Genomic DNA, 18,468 nt, shown 5'->3' with positions numbered 1-18,468 from the left:
TATGTAAAGCATACTAAAGACAGCCTTGGGATTTTCTGTTACCTTTTGCTCTTTTGAAAATGGAATTCATCAATATTTCTTTTTCAGTAATTTATGAACAGGTAATGAATGAGGGACCAGATGATAGGAAAGATTCATGTTACAATCTTAAATGACTGTTTTTGAGTTTTCTTGTATTTAATATTATTTTAGTAAATATCAACACCTGCTTTACAACTGTTCTGAGGAAAAAAATAAGACAGTAGAAAGCAGTATTTCTTAGCAAGCCTTTTGCACTTAAGCTTCTTGTATTCTATCTTGAGGTGCAGTCTCTAAAGAATTAAATACTTGTCTAATGAATTTTTTGAGGTTACAGAAAGAGATTACCATAAACAATGGGTTGTGTCTCTGTAGCTTGTTCTTCTTCTTTTCTCAGTGATTCTGAAGCATCTAATTTATCCACCTGGAGAAAAACACATCATGTTAATTAGCACCCCAAAAGTATTATAAACCTAGGTTTATGGCAGAAAGTGGAAAAGCCTTAGTATGTTAAGTTCTGTCAAAATAAAACAGACTAAAAAGAACATTCTCAGGCCCCCTCAAATTCAATGGCAATGTTCATACTTCAGTCGAGGTGGTTTTCAGCACTGTCATTATAAACCCTCAGGAAGGAGGGATTTATAAATGCCATAAAAGCTCACGCCAGACTAAAACTGGGCATGCTAGGATGCAGCCTGAGGGAGGGAGAAAATGAGAAGGAACCACTTTTCAAATGAAGTTTAAAACTGATCAGAGATAATAATGAACTCATGGTTTGGCAATACTTCCCTCCCCAAAGGAAATGGCATTCAAAAAAGTGAAATGAGCCTAGTGATTGGACAAGTACTTGTGCAGAATAAGCTATTTTTTTATTTTTTTGCCAATTGCGTACAGCTTCTGCTGATACTGGTTATAGCTGCAGACTGAAGTTTAAGATTCAAGTGGCTCCATATTCAATCTTTTTTTATAAAGAAAGGCTGCAAGTTTTAATTATGTTGGCTCTATTATCTAAGAAGTAATCAGGAAAGCCTGATTTTGTCCCAAAAAGGTTTGCTTTTAATTAAGCCAAATAAGTAAATGGCTATTATATGCTAGCTACCCTAAATCAAAGTAGATAGTATCAGACAGAAGTAATTCTGTAGAGCAGTCCAAATGCATTAGTGAAAGAAAGGAGTTAGAATGCCTAGATCCTTCCACTAACTGTTGTGTGACCTTGGCAAACCATTGCACTGGCCCTCAAATTTCCTTCTCTATATAATGAGAAGGTTGAACAAAATGATCTGCAGAGTTTCTTCTAGGGCTAACATGACTTGATTCCGCAATTCCGTAATGAATTAGAAGTGACATCACAACCCTGGGATTAGGGAAATCTCCTTCAATATTCAAATTCCATTGTCTTTTATACTATATTTGTCTTTGAATATTTAAAAGCTGGTCTCTCAACCAAAGCCTTATATTTGTTCTATCATTGTACCTAAGTAAAACTAAATTTCAAATCTCAATGTTATCTATTAGTGGTGTTTTTCAAGGTCATAAATGTGCTGGATGAGACGGGGGGAATGCTTTATGAATGTTCACTGCATATTCTTCAAAAAGGCAAATAGTGAAATGTCACTTTAAAAAAAAAAAAGTTGAGGACTTCAGTGGAAAAGTTTGTAAAAACCAGTTCCTAAAAAAATTAAGGCAATACCTCATTTCTATTCGAAACTGTTAAAAAAAAGTATCTTTCAGTCTTCATGTAGGCCATAACGGTTAGGGCACTGTTTTATATTTAATTGTTTCATATTAAATACCGTAAATATGAGTCTAATCCATCTTAATTTGTTAAGGAACTGAAACTTTGAGAAAAGTAAGCCTAAGTAAGCTATAGGCTCCTTCAGATGAAATGTGGTTTTTCTAGCCTAGGAAGATGGATTAGTTTACTTTTATACACTATTATGCTATTTTATAGTCTAAATGATCTGTTACAAATTATCCTAATATCAAATTAAAGACTATTATGTAGTATAAGTACCATATGACATAAATACCCATTTTTTGGCATCCAAACTTACAACAAAAATTATTAGTTATAAAACTTAAAGCACAGCTCTGTGCCATCAAGGGTCAGACGGGGCTTTGCTAACTAACCAGTATTCAAGAATGAGCTACAGAAGTTATAAAGAAAAATACATGGATGCCTGTACATTAATAACTTCAAAGGAAAAGAAGAAAAATAAAACCACCAAAAAGCCACCACTGTGTAATACATTTCCAGACTTTCAAGGAAAATAATCTGAAGTGAACATGTCTTTAAAAGTTAAGGTCTGAATCAGATGTTGAACACAGAAGTCCTATTAGAGAAACACGTGGAAGACTTAGAAGAGCTAGCAATATCACAGTGCCCCGGCATAGATGTAGGAAGTTTGGGGATGGGGGAAAATTCTGAAGGAATAGCATCAAGCTCAGCAAAAAATGTTGATTCTTCTATATAACGGGGTCAGCCTCTGGCACAGGGACATTGAATTTTTGTTTCCACTGATCCAATTTAGATTGCTCAAAAAAAAAAAAAAGCAGAGAAGGCTTTTAAGAACACAAGCTTTTGTTAAGAGCTGTAACAAAAGTTTCTGATCCTTGGATTTAAAAAGAAAAACTACAGGTAAGCATGTCAATGAATTCAGTTCCATCTGCACTACTGAAAATTCACTAAAATGTAAAAGGCTTTTCCACAAAGACTGCAATATGCTGCAGAGGAAAAGTAACATGCAGTCAGTTATTTTGGTGTATGTGTGCATGAAAAAAAGGCAAAAGTACTGAAGCAAGAAGTGAGATCTGAAGATGACTTGCTATACAGGCTCTCAAGAAACACACACAGCCCACAGCAATGCTATATAAGAGTTTCAAAAATAGTATGATGTAATTGCAATGACTGTTGTACATGCTTCATTTAAAACAATGCATAACACTGCAGTTCAATTACCTGTTTTTCACACACACTCTTTCTAACTGCCTTGCTTACTAGCTGCTGAAGGGTCTCACACACAATGCATTTTACTCAGGTTTGCCCTAAGTTCCAGTGGTGACTCCAGTTTGGTTCAACATAATCCCAAGGCATTGTCCCCCACCCAAATCTTTTAAATTTGTTTCAACTCTCCTTTACCTTCCCACCCTTTTCTAACCATAATTTGGTAGCAGATATAAGTCTGTTTGATTTATACTGGGATGGAGACAAGCCAATGAAGGAAGCAGCAACCAAAAGGTGCCTGAATTTGACCTCCTTGGGCAAGCCAACTGATAAACAGGAGAGCAAATTTTAGGTAGCTTCAGAAGTATGCCTTAATACAGAAAGTAGAAGTTAATACTTTGTTAGAAATAAGTCATGTTGCTTAGCAACAATTATAGCAAGCTTGACTCTCGTGATTAAAAACGTTTTGATTCTTCTTAATGGACTAGCACCATAAGAACCGGACACCTGGAGAAACATGAGGAAAGTCTCTTCGGAAGCAGCTAGTATCTCTTGTGTCTACTTTCAGCAAAAAATTAGTAAGAATCAAGAGATCAGAAACTGGATCACAGTCCTTCAATACAAAAAAAAAAAAAAACCCCAAAAAGCCTTTTAGGGCATATATATACATATATAAATTCAACAACTGTCAGGCAAGCTCACAAAGTAAAACCAGAGGCTGTTTTAATTTACTTTAAGTATTATCATAGTCCTATTATGGTCCAGATACCCTGACAGGGAAGAGAAATTTCCTGTTACTTTGGAATTAATATGGAAACTCACCATACTCAGTTTTTAATAATGTATTTAAGAGAGACTGTGAACCAACTACTGATTAGCCTCCTGCCCTTCCTAAAGCCTATTAGCCGATTAGTAGCAAACATCTACTAATGTCCTACAGCTCTATTAAAGTTATGTTTCAAGGGACTTGCAGAGGCTTTAGTGAAAATTTATCAGGGGGAAAAAGCAGCAGCAGCAGTGTAGAAAAGGAAGGAAAAAAATCATGCAAATTCCTTAGACTTAGTCCTCCAGACTTAAAGATGGAAAAGAATCAACTTTCACCTTTTCCTTTATTGCATCAACCTGCAAAGGAATTCAGAAGGTGCAGCTTAGAAAAAAAATCAAATTCCATATTGAGCATAAAAAGGTAGAATCAGCAACAAAGGTTTAGGGAAGAAACATCTAACCACTAAAAAGGTATGAGAGAAGTGAAAATAAAGGGCATACTGGAAGCAAAATTTAGAGTTGTCTGTAACTTCAAAGCTTACTGCAGAAGAATTTATGCTACAGTAGGAAAGAAAGCAGCTTAATCGCTAGTAAAATTTACAGCACTTAGGTTAACAGCAGCTTAGAGACAGGTCTCACAAGTTGGCATTATGTTTAAGAAGCTATGCTCATCTATGGCTAAGATAAGGCAACATGTTTTTTCTTTTATGCTGGATACAGAAAATGTTAATTCTTAAAAAACTTTAAACAGACAGAATGGTATCCCGAGGAAAAATTCAGTATAGTAGAGGTTGTTGGTAGTGCTTTTCTCCCCTCGTAGGCAAGCCGAAGGGATCAGATGTGAGACTGATTTTAAGCATGTTTTTTGCTTGACGAAAAGGATCCTCTAAAACCATTTTAAAATGTTCTACAGAGAGAAAGCTAGTAAGTGCTGAAGATAGGGTGAGTAAAAAATATTCTAACATCAAAAAGGGACACTAAGATGAACAGTGAATTTTATAAGGCCATTATACCCCCAGCTTGTTTAATGTGATCACCTCCTATGATATTTTTAAATCAGGGGTTAAACTATCAAAAAAAATTGTGAAGATTAACAGGATGTTAAGAATATACACACAGCTTCCCCAGGGGAAACAGGCATAGACATCATTAAAAGTCAGGAACCAACCAAATAAAAGGGAATCTATAATACTAGTTATGAATATTTGAGTTAAAAGAATGAATTTTGAGAAAGATGCTATTCTGAAATAAAATGTATCAAATAGTTCTTTTAAAAAAAACCCAAAATACAGATTTTCACACTCATAAATACACTGAGGGTAAATAGCTACATTTGAGGTCCAATCAGTGTCTTTTGTCAGCTATTAAAAAATTTTTTCAAAAGAACAGGAATATTTTATGATCAACTAAATGATTTACTTATACTAGAGAAAAAAACATTAAAAAAAAATTAACGTGCATGTAGAATTTTACGTATCTGCAAGAAAACTAGTTCTGAATATACTTAGAAGAGTGATTACCTTTGTCAAGTATTCCTTCATGACCTGGATAAAATAGGGCATGGCAAAATCCATGATATTGTGCCTCCATGCAGTTTCTAGGACGACATCTGGCCTTAAAAGATCGTAACAGGTAAACAGGCAAGCTCCAAAGCACTCTCTTTTTTCTTCCTGCAAAAACCACTGCAGGAGTTCTTCAGCCAACTCAGTATCTTTAGATTCAGAAGCATACTGCATTGCATCCTATTCAAAGAAAATAGTGAAAGTCAAAAAACATTAGACCCAACATACTGAATTAGTAAACCAAGAAAAACAATAGAAACTTTCCAATATAAATCTGGTTTTGCAAGGGGGAAAAAAGCCTCCTAGTTAGTTATATCATTCAAATTAAAATTTTGAAAGAACAGATAAGCTAAAGTCCCCTTTTACCCCAAACAAGTTTGGCCTTAACATAAGACAGCCCTTAAAAGCCAGTTCTCATATTCACAAAACCAATACTTTTATTTATAGAACATAATCTCTTGTAACACCATTCTAGGCCCGGTTTAACAGCCCCAGCCCCACAACTTTATCAACCTTGTAAAGGCTGTCTTTCTTGCACAGTTCTACACTCTGTTTCCAGCGATTGTTGCCTTTGAAGAGGTAAGCAGCAATTCTCCTGAACTCAATGAGTTCATGTTTTTCCAAACGCTGAGCAAGTGAGATATTGTCAAAGTTGTCATAAGCATCTATTGATGTTCGCAGAGCCTAAAAAAAAAAAAAAAAAAAAAAAAGCCATCCAAATGCCAGATCAGTATTTTGTTCAATATTATATTCTGTCCTCGCTCAATGAGCTCCTTAGATGGTAACATGTAATATGACATTTAGATTCAAGCATCAAAAGGTAAGTTTCTTAATTCTATGACAATAAAGTCCTCAAAGGTAAAGATTTCCTAAAGATACCATTTTCTCTAAGATTTTTGGTATCAAGGACTAACAATGGCTATAAAATTGACAAGATTTCTAATTTGGAGGGTAAGATTTTTTTTTGAGACAGAGTTTCACTCTCAGGCTGGAGTGCAGTGGGGTGAGCTTGGCTCACTGCAATCTCTGCCTCCCAGGTTCAAGCAATTCTCCTGCCTCAGCCTCCCGAGTAGCTGGGACTACAGGCATGCACCACCATGCCTGGCTGATTTTTTGTATTTTTAATAAAGAGGAGGTTTCACTGTGGTAGTCAGGCTGGCTTAAACTCCTGACCTCGTGATCCACCTGCCTCAGCCTCCCGAAGTGCTGGGATTACAGGCGTGGAGGGCAAGATTTTATGCTCTAGAGAAACTTCTGATAAAACTCAGCATGACAGCAGTATAGATCTGCATGCGCTGAGCCTCAAAGAAAATTGAGAGAAAAAAGAGCAAATAGCTTAACCATAACTCTACTTGTCTTTTGCTTATATGAAATCCTTCAAAAGAGAAAGTTTATACAAACACTAATAAAACATTAGGCAAGAAAAGCAGTGAATAAATATAGTTAATACCAAATAAATTTTATGAACTAGTTAAGTGATCAAAGACATTTTTGACTCTACCTATAATCTAGATGTTAGAGATAAAGTAATCATATCATTTTTCAAAAGCAGTATCTTATATAAGATCTGAGCAAAATTTTGAAAACTTGGTACTTAATTAGAGGAAGTAAGATTTATCAATCCTGACACCTTACTAAACTTAGATCCTAGGGTATGCAAGCACCTACTGTTTACAATCCTAAATGATAATGGCTTTTTTAAAAAAACAGGAAAACATAACTTTATGTGTCTTGAGAATACATGCAAGAATCAAAAGGTTTTACCTGATAATCTTCTTCTGTAATAAAAAGGTTGTTGAGTGATTCATTCACAGATTTGTTGTTATGGTTCTGAACTGAACGCAAATATGGTTTCACCAGTGGTAGCTGTTTAACCTTTAAAATAAAGAGTTCGTTACAAATATAGCACATTTTTGAAGTCCCAGGGACAAAAGTTATCCAAATATGTCCTAATTCCTTGCTATGAAACTTTGGTTTAAAATTACTACTTTACCTTGCTGAAATAATTGACTGCACGAGTGTGATCCAACCGTGGAGACAGCACCATCAGCAAATCATTTAACAACAGAGGCTTGAATTCTAAGTAGAACTGTATTGCTCTGTAGTATAGTTCCACATTGGCAACCTACAATGGGAAAATTCATACATAAGTCAGTTACTTCCTAATGAGCTTTCTCTTTCCGAATCCTTTATCTTCTGAAGAAAGTACACACCTTGGTAATGATATCTTTGAATTGCCCTTCTTTCCAGGCATCAGTTGGATGATTCATCATGGTAATTATGGCATTATCATATTCTTCATACTTGTCATACAAAAACACCAGCTCTGCCCAAAGATGAGCTTGTTCAGCAGCTCTTAGCACCTGCATAATAAGAAAGTCTTAATTGTTTTAGTATAAGTCTAGCTAACAGCGTGAAAAAGAATAAGATATTTTGAAGTATTAGTTTTAACTACACAGTTGCTTTACTGTGTTATAATGACTGGTTACCTTGGGAATATTCACTCTAGACCAGAACAGTTCCAGGTGCTCCCTCATTTTCTGAGGCTTAAATTTAGAGTACAGAATGGCTAATTCGGTAAACATTCCCATGTGAGCTCGCTCAAGTCCCAATGCTGCTTCCAACATGGTAATCAGCTCTTCAAAATATCCACGATCCTGAACAAGAGAAATGGGCAGTTAAAGACAAGAATATCTGTGGTAAAAGATGAGTCATATAAAAGTCTCTAGTTAATTACCTGATAGTAGTTGATAAGTTCTTCTAATTCATCTGCATGTACGACAATATGAAGTCCACACATCTGAGCAAGACGGAATTCTTTCCCATCTACACAGGCGAAGCAGACCTAGAATAAACATTTCCCTTTTGTGAACTCAAATGTAAACATGGCTACTTACTTAAACTAATGTTTAAAGAGCAGTTCTTTAATGCTTCCCTCAAACTTGGGTTTAGGTTACCTCTTTCCATGTTCGAGTACTGTTAGCTTTCCTAGCTCCATCAACAGCTGCCTGATATTCACCCAGGTGAACCAGAGTAGATGCCAAACGTCCAAAATTGGAAACATTATTGTACAACAGCTTAGCAGCATCATACATTTTTTCATCATAACAACGGTCACCAACCTGGGGGAAAAAAAAGGTAATCCACATTCAATATGACATTAGTGTGAGCTTAATCCTTTTTACAAATTCACACCTTCACACTGAGAAATAATTTGTTTTCCTATAGATTTTTTCCTTGGAATTCTTCAGTTATGATATTTTGATCCTACCAAGCTAATCAAGCAGGTCAACTATTTTTTCTTAAATCTGAAAAGGAAACCCACTTGTTGGATATGAGCATTATTTGGTCCATTGATAAATTCTTCTAACTCTGCGAGGCGGTTTGTTTTAGCCAGCGCAAATATCAATTCTGTCTCCACGTAGGACTCTCGAGCCTTCTTACGGGCCATCTGCAGGTACTTCACCAGTTCTTCCCAGTTTCCTAAGTATAGAAAAAGAAAAAATATATCCAAACACTAACATCCTAGTTTATCTTTTCACCCAAGTAAATGAAAATTGCTATTAATTTCCTTTTAAAGGAAACATTATGGAGAATGACAAATGTAAACTGCAATATTTCACCTCTGTATTATCACAGACCAAATGAATGAATGAATTCTCTTTTTCCTTAAAGTTGTAAGATTAGAGCACTATCAGGATTTTAGGAGACTTCAAAAACAAAATTCATCTTCCCTACTTGCAAGTTTTATGAACTTACAAAATCACAAAACACAGCCTCTTTTTATCTGGACTTAGATGGAAGATTAAAAGTTTTCACAAGAAACCATGCAGTATCCAACTCTTTTACAATTTAGAATGGGTATCTTAACACTTAGCTTAATCATTTTATGAGGTCTCAATACATAAGGTAAGAAGTCATACCACTAGTATTGGCAGCCTGAACAACTTCCATGTAGGAGGAAGGATCATCTGCTTTGATATAAGAATCAATGGCTTCTTTCACCATTCCTTTCTGCAACTGGGCTTTTGCAAGTTGACTCCAGACTGCAGGTTCATTGCAACGTTCAGCAAACTCATATGCCCGATCCAAGTTTCCAATATGTTCAATTAAGACCTAAGTACCCAAGTTTGAAATTAGGGTCAGAGTAAAATCAATCTTACCCAGAGCAATTACAGTGAAGCTGTTAGCATTTTATTGCTCTTCTATTGCCACAGCAACCAATTATGCCCACCCTCATAGGACAGTGCATATGCTGAATGAATAGAAGGCATTACATTTAGTAATTTGATTTAGGTAATCTGAAGATTTACCTGAACTGCTGAAGTATTGACATCAAATTTCCGGAAAATGGCAAATGCTTCTTCAAACAGCTCATTGCTGATGGCGATATTGGCAATATCTGGGGCATCATAATTATCCAAGCGATTAATATACTCCATAACACGTGTACGGTCAGCCTTAATTGCAGTGAGGATAAGGAGGTTTTGCAGATTCCTTTAAGAAAAAAAGGAACATTTAAAATGCAATATTTTAAAAGTTTATCAGATATAAAAAATAACTACTGTGACTAATAGAGGGGTTTTTGTCTCAAGAAGTAGAGTGAGAAGAGGGGGTATATTAGAAGAGGGAGAATTTGGGCAACTTTTTCTGATCTTTTTTTTCATTCCCAAAACTGATGGACATAATTAAAGACTGAATATAAATAGCCAATGGATCCTCTGAAAGCATACCTGTGTTCACTGAATACAGAGTTATCAAGGACAATTTTCTCCAGTAGTTCAATGAGTTCATTAGGAAGGTCTGCAGTCATGAAAGCCTTGACAGTTACTGACACTTCTTCAGGGTCCTGAGTCTCAGACAAAGCTGTTTGTACAACCTACAGAGCATATATGGGACATAAGTACTGAGAATCAGGTTGATTTTTAAATAAGAGTAAGTTGGCCCTTCATTAGACAACTTGAAATAGGCAAAGAAAAGAATGTATACAATATGTATAATTTTACTCTGTTGAAAAATTAATTATATAATTTCTATCTTTTCCCTGATTAAAACATTATCCAGATTAGCAATCATCATCACTTTAGTGGCTACACATAATTCAAAATTCAACTACACAGATGTAGAATTATAGTATCAGTAATTCTTCTGATTTTGGCTATTTGCATGGTTTTCTAGATGCTGGAATGATTTCTGCCCCCCTCCTTCCATCCCAAACCTTCCCCCAGGAAGCTTTGTAACTACTTGGGAATGTTCCTTAGAAATGCTTCCTAGGAAAGGAATGAAATATTAATAGCCTTCAACCTATTCTTTTCCAAAATGTTTTATTTATACTTAGGAGAAGTTTAAGAATCATTATAACAACTCTTCAATTTTTAGAGCTTTTAAAATATGTTTTCAATTTTATTTAGCTATAAAACCACATCTCATTTGCAGTTCTATACTTATTAGTAAGATATAACACTGACCCACATGGTCTTTTGTATTTTCTCTTATCAATCCTTATCCTTTGCTGACTTATCATTTTCTTGAAAGTTTCCAATCAATTTAGCCACTTCTTAGGTGTTAATAATAGCAATCCTTAATGTTTAGTTTGTTATTTTCCTTTTAAACTATGATGAACTAAGAGAGTTTTATATAATTAAGTCATGTCTTTTTGGATGTATTTTATTTTTCTTAATGTGTATAAGATAAACACATATTTATACTTACATAAATTTACATTTATCTGTATATAATGAATGTAAATTGAATATAAATTTTAATTTTCTTCTACTTTTTATTGCTTTCTTTCATAGTTAAATATGATCCATTAGAGTACATGATAAGGGAAAAGTTTATCAGACAGAAGTTTATCAGAAAGGATTGCATTCACAGTTTAAAATGTGTAATTTTTGGGCCGGGCGCGGTGGCTCACGCCTGTAATCCCAGTACTTTGGGAGGCCGAGGCAGGTGGATCACGAGGTCAAGAGATCGAGACCATCCTGGTCAACATGGTGAAACCCCGTCTCTACTAAAAATACAAAAAATCAGCTGGGCATGGTGGCACATGCCTGTAATCCCAGCTACTCAGGAGGCTGAGGCAGGAGAATTGCCTGAACCCAGGACGCGGAGGTTGCGGTGAGCCGAGATCGCGCCATTGCACTCCAGCCTGGGTAACAAGTGTGAAACTCTGTCTCAAAAAAAAAAAAAAAAAAAAATGTGTAATTTTTACTGACGGCCATAAACACATTTGCCAATGTTACCTGGTCAATTAGGGGTCTCCTGTAAGGATTGCTTTCCAGCAGCACGCTGCCCCACAATTCTGGATCCTTTCGACGTACCAGGTAGCGAGACAGACTTTTGAAGAGGGAATTCTCATTGCAAACCTAAAGAAGATACGACAGATCAATTTCAAGGTAAAAAGTAAAAGACTTTTTATAACATTTAAAGGTTATTTCCTATCCTTTAAACTCTGCTTATTATCTTACTGATATTGGATTGATTTTTGGACTTAGATGCATGTACTAGTAATGCACTGTTTTAATTATAGAGGCTTTGGGCCAGGCATGGCGGCTCATGCCTATAATTCCAGCACTTTGGAAGGCTGAGGTGGGTGGATCACGAGGTCAAGAGATTGAAACCATCCCCGCAAACATGGTGAAACCCCATCTCTACTAGCAATACAAAAATTAGCTGGGCGTGGTGGCATGCGCCTGTAATCCCAGCTACTTGGGAGGCTGAGGCAGGAGAATCACTTGAATCCGGAACTTGGAGGATGCAGTGAGCCGAGATCGTGTTGCTGCATTCTAGCCTGGCAACAGAGTGAAACTCGGTCTCATAAAAAAAAAAATTACAGAGGCTTTGTAATATATACTTCAACATCTGGTAGGACTAGGCCACCTTTACAGTTTTCAGTGTTTTCCTAGCTGTTCTGTTTATTTTTCCATGTGTATATGCACATTTGTGTACGTAACTGAGCATATATATGTACATAAATGTATCTATTTCCTATAAGCAAATACACCTAAGCTCAGATCTTGATTTTTCTATCTTCAAAAAAATTTTTTTAAAGAGAGTCTTACTTTGTTGTACAGGTTGGAGTGCAGTGTTATGAACATAGCTCACTGCAAACTTGACCCCCTGGGCTCAAGTGATCCTCCCACCTCAGCCTTCTGGGTAGCTGGGAACCAAGTGCATGGCACCTCCCCCAGCTAATTATGTACTTTTTTTGTAGAGATGGGGGCTTGCTATGTTGCCCAGGCTGGTTTCAAACTCCTAGGCTCAAGTGATCCTCCTGCCTCAGCCTCCAAAAGTGCTGAGATTATAGGAGTGAGCCACTCACCTGGCCCAGATCTTGGTTTCTAATACCATGCCCCAGTAAAAGGTGCCTTAGAGAAATGACTGATTTTTGTACCTTCTAGGGCTGCAGAAGGTACAAAATAAGCTTGGTGTATTGTGTGCCAGAAAATAAATTAGTGCTCAAAGAACAATTAACCCATGATACAAAGACATACTGAAGAGGTTCTCACCAGCCAAAACTGGCACAATTTGAGCATCAAAATAAGTAACAATGGATTATAGCCCACTGAATAAAATCCATGAGTTCATTAATGCATGAGTGCTAAATGACAAATGTGGAGAAACTGCTGGAGTTGGAAAAAGTTTCATTTTGCAGCCAACACATTAAGAATGGTTTCAGCAAGAATCAATAGATGCTAAATTAAAGAAAGGGCTAAGAGGATATTTGCATGGTCTTAAGTGTCTACTTACAGATTGTTTAATATCTGTAAGGGGGTAATAATTATACAATTAAGAAATATTACAACTTGATAAAAACTGACAAAGGGGACAAATGAACATCGTGTGCTTCCGGATAAAATACCTATGAGAAAAACAAACCACCACTGAAGCAGTATTCTGGGTGGAAACATATAATCTAAATCTAATCATCAGGAACCCTCAGAGGAACTCAAAGTGATACACATTCTATTTTTTAAATGAAATATAGGGAACAGGCAAATCCACAGAGACAGAGTATAGTCTGGTGGTTGCCAGGGGCTGGGAGGAGGGGGTATGTGGAAAAACTGTTTAATGAATACAGGGTTTCCTTTTGAAGTGATGAAAACTGGGAACTAGATATAAAGGTGATTATATAACATTGTGAATGTACTAAATGCCACTGAATTGTTCACTTTAAAATGGTTAATTTGATGTTGCCTTAAATTTTACGTATATAAAACAGTTACAAATAGAAAAAGCAACGATTGTTTACGAAGATATCAGTGTCATAAAAAACAAAAGACTGAAGAACAATTCCAGAGTAAAGGAGACTAAAGAAACATGAAAACTACATGCCATATATGACCTTAGACTAGAGGGGAAAAAGCTGCTACAAAGGGCATCATTGGTTAATTGACAAAACTAGAATATAACAGATTTTTACAGGTATCCTATCAATGTCAAACTGACTGAAGCTGGTATCTTTAATGTGGTTAATGAAAGAGAATATCCTTATTCTTAGGCCATACACTCTGAAGGAGTATAAAGCCATGATGCATTCAACTTATTCCCACATGGTTAAAAAATTCTATGTTTGTATATACACATATGTATGAATGGTGGGTGTGCCTGCGTGTAAATGTGAGAACACAAATGATAAAGCTAGTGGGGTTAAAACATTAACAGGTCAATCAAAATAAAGGGTATGTAGACTTTATCTACTATTTGGGCACTTTCAGATTCACAATTTCCAAATAAAGTTTTAAGAAAGCACCCACCATCCCCAAATGTCCCATATTATCTAAAATCACCCCGAAACTCTCATATGACAGGTTTTTAAAAATGCGGCCTTCTTTTTACATATTCAGCCAGCAGTACTCACATTAATAAGTTCCAGATCACACTGACCACGTTCATAAGCAACGCAGGCCAGGTGTGGATCTCTCTTCTCACAATACTTTCCAACAACGCGACTGTCATAGTAGGGATTTTCACGAAGAAATCTCTCCGGGTTGTTATTACTGTCTATGTAGATTTTGGCTAAGGCATTGTGAGTAGCAGGCTCTTCACAGCCCTCATGAATTCTGGCCTCTAGCCAAGGCAGAAGTAGTTTCAATCTAGGAAAAAGGGAAAAAAATCTCACACACACATACTGTATTATGTACTCTTGACATGCAAACTATGTGGATACCTTATGGTCTATAATGTGCTTTCACATACTATTCACACAGTGTCCTTTCTTTATAACACACAAACTTATCTTGACTTTAGAACATTTTGTTTATGGATAGGATGGGGATGTGATATTACATAGGCCAGATTATCTGAGAGTTCTTTCAGCTCTTAACACAATTAACATACGGCATTACCTACAGCCAAACCCTAAATACATACTGGCCATAAAATCTGGTAGCTTTAGAAGCTCTGGGTTTAGTAGTTGTAGGCATCAAGGAGCAGTTTTGCTATACTATAGCTTGTTTTAATAGTTCTGATGACCATGCCTCCTTTTATTTTTAATTTTATTTTTATTTTAAAGACAGGGTCTGATGTTGCTCAAGCTGGAGTGCAGTGGTAGGAACATGGCTCACTGCAGCCCTGACCTCCTGGGCTCAAGCGATCCTCTCGCCTCAGCTTCCCCAGAAGCTGGGACTACAGGCACATGTCACCACACCTGGCCCAAGCCTCTTTTACCAATGATTTAAACATTAACAGCAGCCAAAGAAAAAGCATTATTCTGTTATTTTGGCTATCAAATTCATATAGTTATTATGAACACTCCCCTTAGGGAGAAGATACTTAATAAATAGAGGCAAAAATCCAGCTCCTCTAAACGTGTGCAACCCAATATGTGCCATGTCTTAAAGAATAAAAATTAGCTAAGGCATGTGTAGACTAGTGACTTAGATATGAATCTAGCTTTTCAGAATATACTTTGTCACTTAAAGACTAAATTATCTAACTGTAACTGCCATTTGCTTGGAATATTCAATAAAATTATTTTCAGGTAATAGATTTAAGACTCAACTGAATCTCTTTTTAAATGTTAAATTGTTATGACATAAAATCACTTCAAACTAGGCTCAAACCTTTAAGTCAGTATTAACTGTATATCTCTATTACCCTTAAATGCAAAATTTTTCCGTTTGAAACATTCTATTTGAAGCATTGATTGTAGAAAAAAAAAAGAAAGAAAGAAACAAACATTCTAATATAAATTGTAAGAATATAATTAGTAGGTCACCTATACCAACTCAGGTTAAAATTAAATCCCACAGCCTTTCTTAATTTCTTCTCATATAAACAGCAGAACTTTCCACTAGCATATCACCTCACCAACCTCGTTTATGAGGCCAGTACTTCCTAAACACTAGTTCCTCAGAATGTTTCAGCTAAAAAAAGACTTCACGGTCTGTGAGTTTTAGAGGCACTTACATTGTATTCTATTGGAAATATATATTATCATATTAAGGTACTATAAATTAAACGTCAGTTTAACTCAAGAGTTGCACAGGGAACTTATGCCTCATTCTTGAATAAACACCACACTATTTTTTTTTTTTTTAATCAGCTTTCTTAGGTTGAAAACACCACACTATTTAATCAGTAAAGAATCAGTTGTTAAATATATTGTTATCACACCTAACTAAACAGGAGACTTACTACATAGTTTATATTAAAAACATATAAAGTCAAACCACATAGCTGTAATTATAAACATGCCAAAAAAATGATCAACCAGGTTAACAGATTTCCTATGACAGCTGTAATGTTTCAGAAAACAGACTTTTTTTCTGGCGTTATCAGCTAGTTTATCATCTCTACGTTTGGTGTCTTCAGGAAATTATTCTTCATGTTATTGAGTAGCTTTGGAACAAATGACTACCTGTATTTTTATTACCATGCTAAGAGAGACTAACTTATCCCAGTTAAAACGGTACTACACCTGTTTCTTTTTTCAACCTCAGCAACAAGTTCATCAGTGGAGAATTGACCTCTTACAACCAGAATCAAGTTTTTTATGACATCTTCAGAACAGTCAACATCAAGTAATCCTCCAATAACCACAGGAAGTCTACTTGGATTCACCTGTGGTTAAAAAAAAGGCAGAAGAATGTCATTATGTTAATAAGAAAAGCAAAGAAGAATTAAAAAAAAAAATCTCTTTTAAGCTCAGTTGTTTTTTTTTTTTAATGTTCAGTTTTTAAATTCAGTAATAAACTGAGGGTCTAAATTTGCAACTAGATAGAGGAATTTAGCAGGAGGTCCAGCTAAAAACAAGACTTCATGGTTTAATAAGTATTGAAAGCACGTATACTATATTCTCTCTCTACTGGACTGATTAGTTACCCAACCATTGTTCCATATGATAAATAAATCCAAAGAAATTAGTCAAAGATGACTATGCAAGACTGCCTAATAAAAAGGCTCCCATTATAGCAATACTGCCTGTTTTTACAGTTAGAAGGTGAAGTATCTCATATCTGTATTTAAGATGGTTTGAAAACTCTGCTTTGGAGTCTAGAACTTCTACACTGATACCTCAGGGCCTATCAGGTTAGTAGGGCCCTAGGCCACCCAACTTTTTCAACAATATCAGTTCTACTCCTCTATTTTACACACTTGGCATGCGTATTTTTTTTCCCTTCCCTGAATCAGCTTGCTAGGAAAGCATGTAGAATTTTAATCCAAGAAAGGATTCTGCTTGGGAAAAAAGTATTAAAAGCAGCTGGGCATGGTAGTATGCACCTGCAGTCCCAGATACTTGGGAGGCTAAGGCAGGAGATTTACTAGAGCCCAGGAGTTTAAAGTTAGAATAGGCTCATTGTGCCACTGTATTCCAGGATGCGAGACAGAGCAAGACCCTGTCTCAAAACAAACAAAACTCACATTAAAAGCTGCAGACCACTCTTATTGAGCACAGAGTTTCAAAAGGATTTCCAGAATATTAGAAATAAAATCAATAATAAGATTATACTTTTAAATTACCTACACATTACTTACCTTCTGTACATATATCTCTATATACTTTTGAAGATTATTTCTATATAAATAGAGCACCAAATCATGGACAAAGTCAAATCGATCACACACAATGATAAGTGGTAGCTGATCTGTTAGTTTCGCTTCCTGAAAAAAAGACAAAGAAAAGGAAGCTTTAATTTTCTCCTTCTTTGAGGTATCAAATCTATGTAAAATACGAGACTCTGTTCTACACTGACAAGAGAGGCTCACACAAACATGGCACTTCTGTAAAAGAAAGAAATGTCCTAATAGTTGAGTGTGTACATCCCAGTTTCACTAAAATTTTACTAAGCAATTCTTAGATTCACACAGCAAGATATCAGGTCTTTCCGGTCTTTCCCATATACACCCTTTACCAAAAAACAAGAGTAATAAATTAAGATACTTGAGCCAGCAGTGGCTCTCAGATGATATTTATCACACTGGGACTTTCATCAGTAGTAACACTTCAACCGTATTTGAAATCAACTTTATAATCACATTGTCAAAAATATGGCATAAATTGCTCACATTTGTTTCAAACTAATGATTTTCTATCCCTCCCCAAATCCAATCTATACAATCAGCCTCTAATACTCTATTATAACAAAGCCTACAAGGAGCAGCATAACGGTGATCACATGTGGCCGTAAGAAAAAGGCCAAAAAAAAAAACAACCAGCATTTAAAGAAAAGACATCTTTAAATTGCCAACTGCTTTTACCATTACAGATACCAAACTACAATCCTACTTATAGATTGACACAGAAGATGTTATAGACAAGGTAAGTAAAACCTGTACTGGGCATTTACCTGATACATGTCCTGTTACATTCCACAGACATAAGGTACAGCACAAAAAACAACAGTTTCCATCAGGAATTCATTTATACACAGTCAAACATTCCTTAATAAATGATTCCTCTAACAGTCTATTAGGGAAGTAGAATTAAGCAGGGTAGAACTTTCCCCAATGATAGCCACTAAGAACATTATTTTCAAGGTTAGAATAAAATGGCTCCTGAGACTAGGGGATATTAGTTGTTCAATTATAAGTAACACAAAGACTACTCTATGAAGTGTTCCAAAGAACACCAAAGTAAATCTTAATTTTAATTTAGCCATCCTAAATTAGAAAATAATGTCTGTAAAGCTGCAGATTTTCCACATTAAGGAAGGTTTAAAGCAAGTATTGTTT

At 35.8% G+C, this 18,468-nt stretch overlaps 1 protein-coding gene across 5 annotated transcripts in view; it reads right to left on the bottom strand.

The window, feature by feature from the left end:
* CLTC (clathrin heavy chain) overlaps positions 1 to 18,468 on the bottom strand; it is a 76,175-nt gene that overhangs the window by 3,386 nt on the left and 54,321 nt on the right. For 3 of the 5 annotated variants that reach the window (XM_032280702.1, XM_032280703.1, XM_032280704.1), the window contains 18 exons: positions 17,272 to 17,397; positions 16,214 to 16,356; positions 14,153 to 14,387; positions 11,535 to 11,657; positions 10,023 to 10,168; positions 9,603 to 9,786; positions 9,213 to 9,405; positions 8,615 to 8,772; positions 8,247 to 8,411; positions 8,027 to 8,134; positions 7,779 to 7,946; positions 7,503 to 7,652; positions 7,283 to 7,414; positions 7,054 to 7,164; positions 5,803 to 5,973; positions 5,248 to 5,469; positions 4,064 to 4,084; positions 367 to 442 (listed from right to left, as the gene is read on the bottom strand). In XM_032280702.1, the coding sequence (XP_032136593.1) occupies positions 367 to 442; positions 4,064 to 4,084; positions 5,248 to 5,469; positions 5,803 to 5,973; positions 7,054 to 7,164; positions 7,283 to 7,414; positions 7,503 to 7,652; positions 7,779 to 7,946; positions 8,027 to 8,134; positions 8,247 to 8,411; positions 8,615 to 8,772; positions 9,213 to 9,405; positions 9,603 to 9,786; positions 10,023 to 10,168; positions 11,535 to 11,657; positions 14,153 to 14,387; positions 16,214 to 16,356; positions 17,272 to 17,397 (2,632 nt within the window). The remainder of the gene's footprint in view (positions 1 to 366; positions 443 to 4,063; positions 4,085 to 5,247; positions 5,470 to 5,802; positions 5,974 to 7,053; positions 7,165 to 7,282; positions 7,415 to 7,502; positions 7,653 to 7,778; positions 7,947 to 8,026; positions 8,135 to 8,246; positions 8,412 to 8,614; positions 8,773 to 9,212; positions 9,406 to 9,602; positions 9,787 to 10,022; positions 10,169 to 11,534; positions 11,658 to 14,152; positions 14,388 to 16,213; positions 16,357 to 17,271; positions 17,398 to 18,468) is intronic. The other 2 variants (XM_032280707.1, XM_032280706.1) reach the window with 1 other exon arrangement.

Source organism: Sapajus apella, unplaced genomic scaffold (assembly GCF_009761245.1).
Source record: "Sapajus apella isolate SASKATOON/1434 unplaced genomic scaffold, GSC_monkey_1.0 scaffold12, whole genome shotgun sequence".
Lineage (NCBI taxonomy): Eukaryota > Metazoa > Chordata > Mammalia > Primates > Cebidae > Sapajus > Sapajus apella.
The sequence above is the reverse complement of the archived record's forward strand: the minus strand, read 5'-3'. Positions and strand labels throughout refer to the sequence as shown.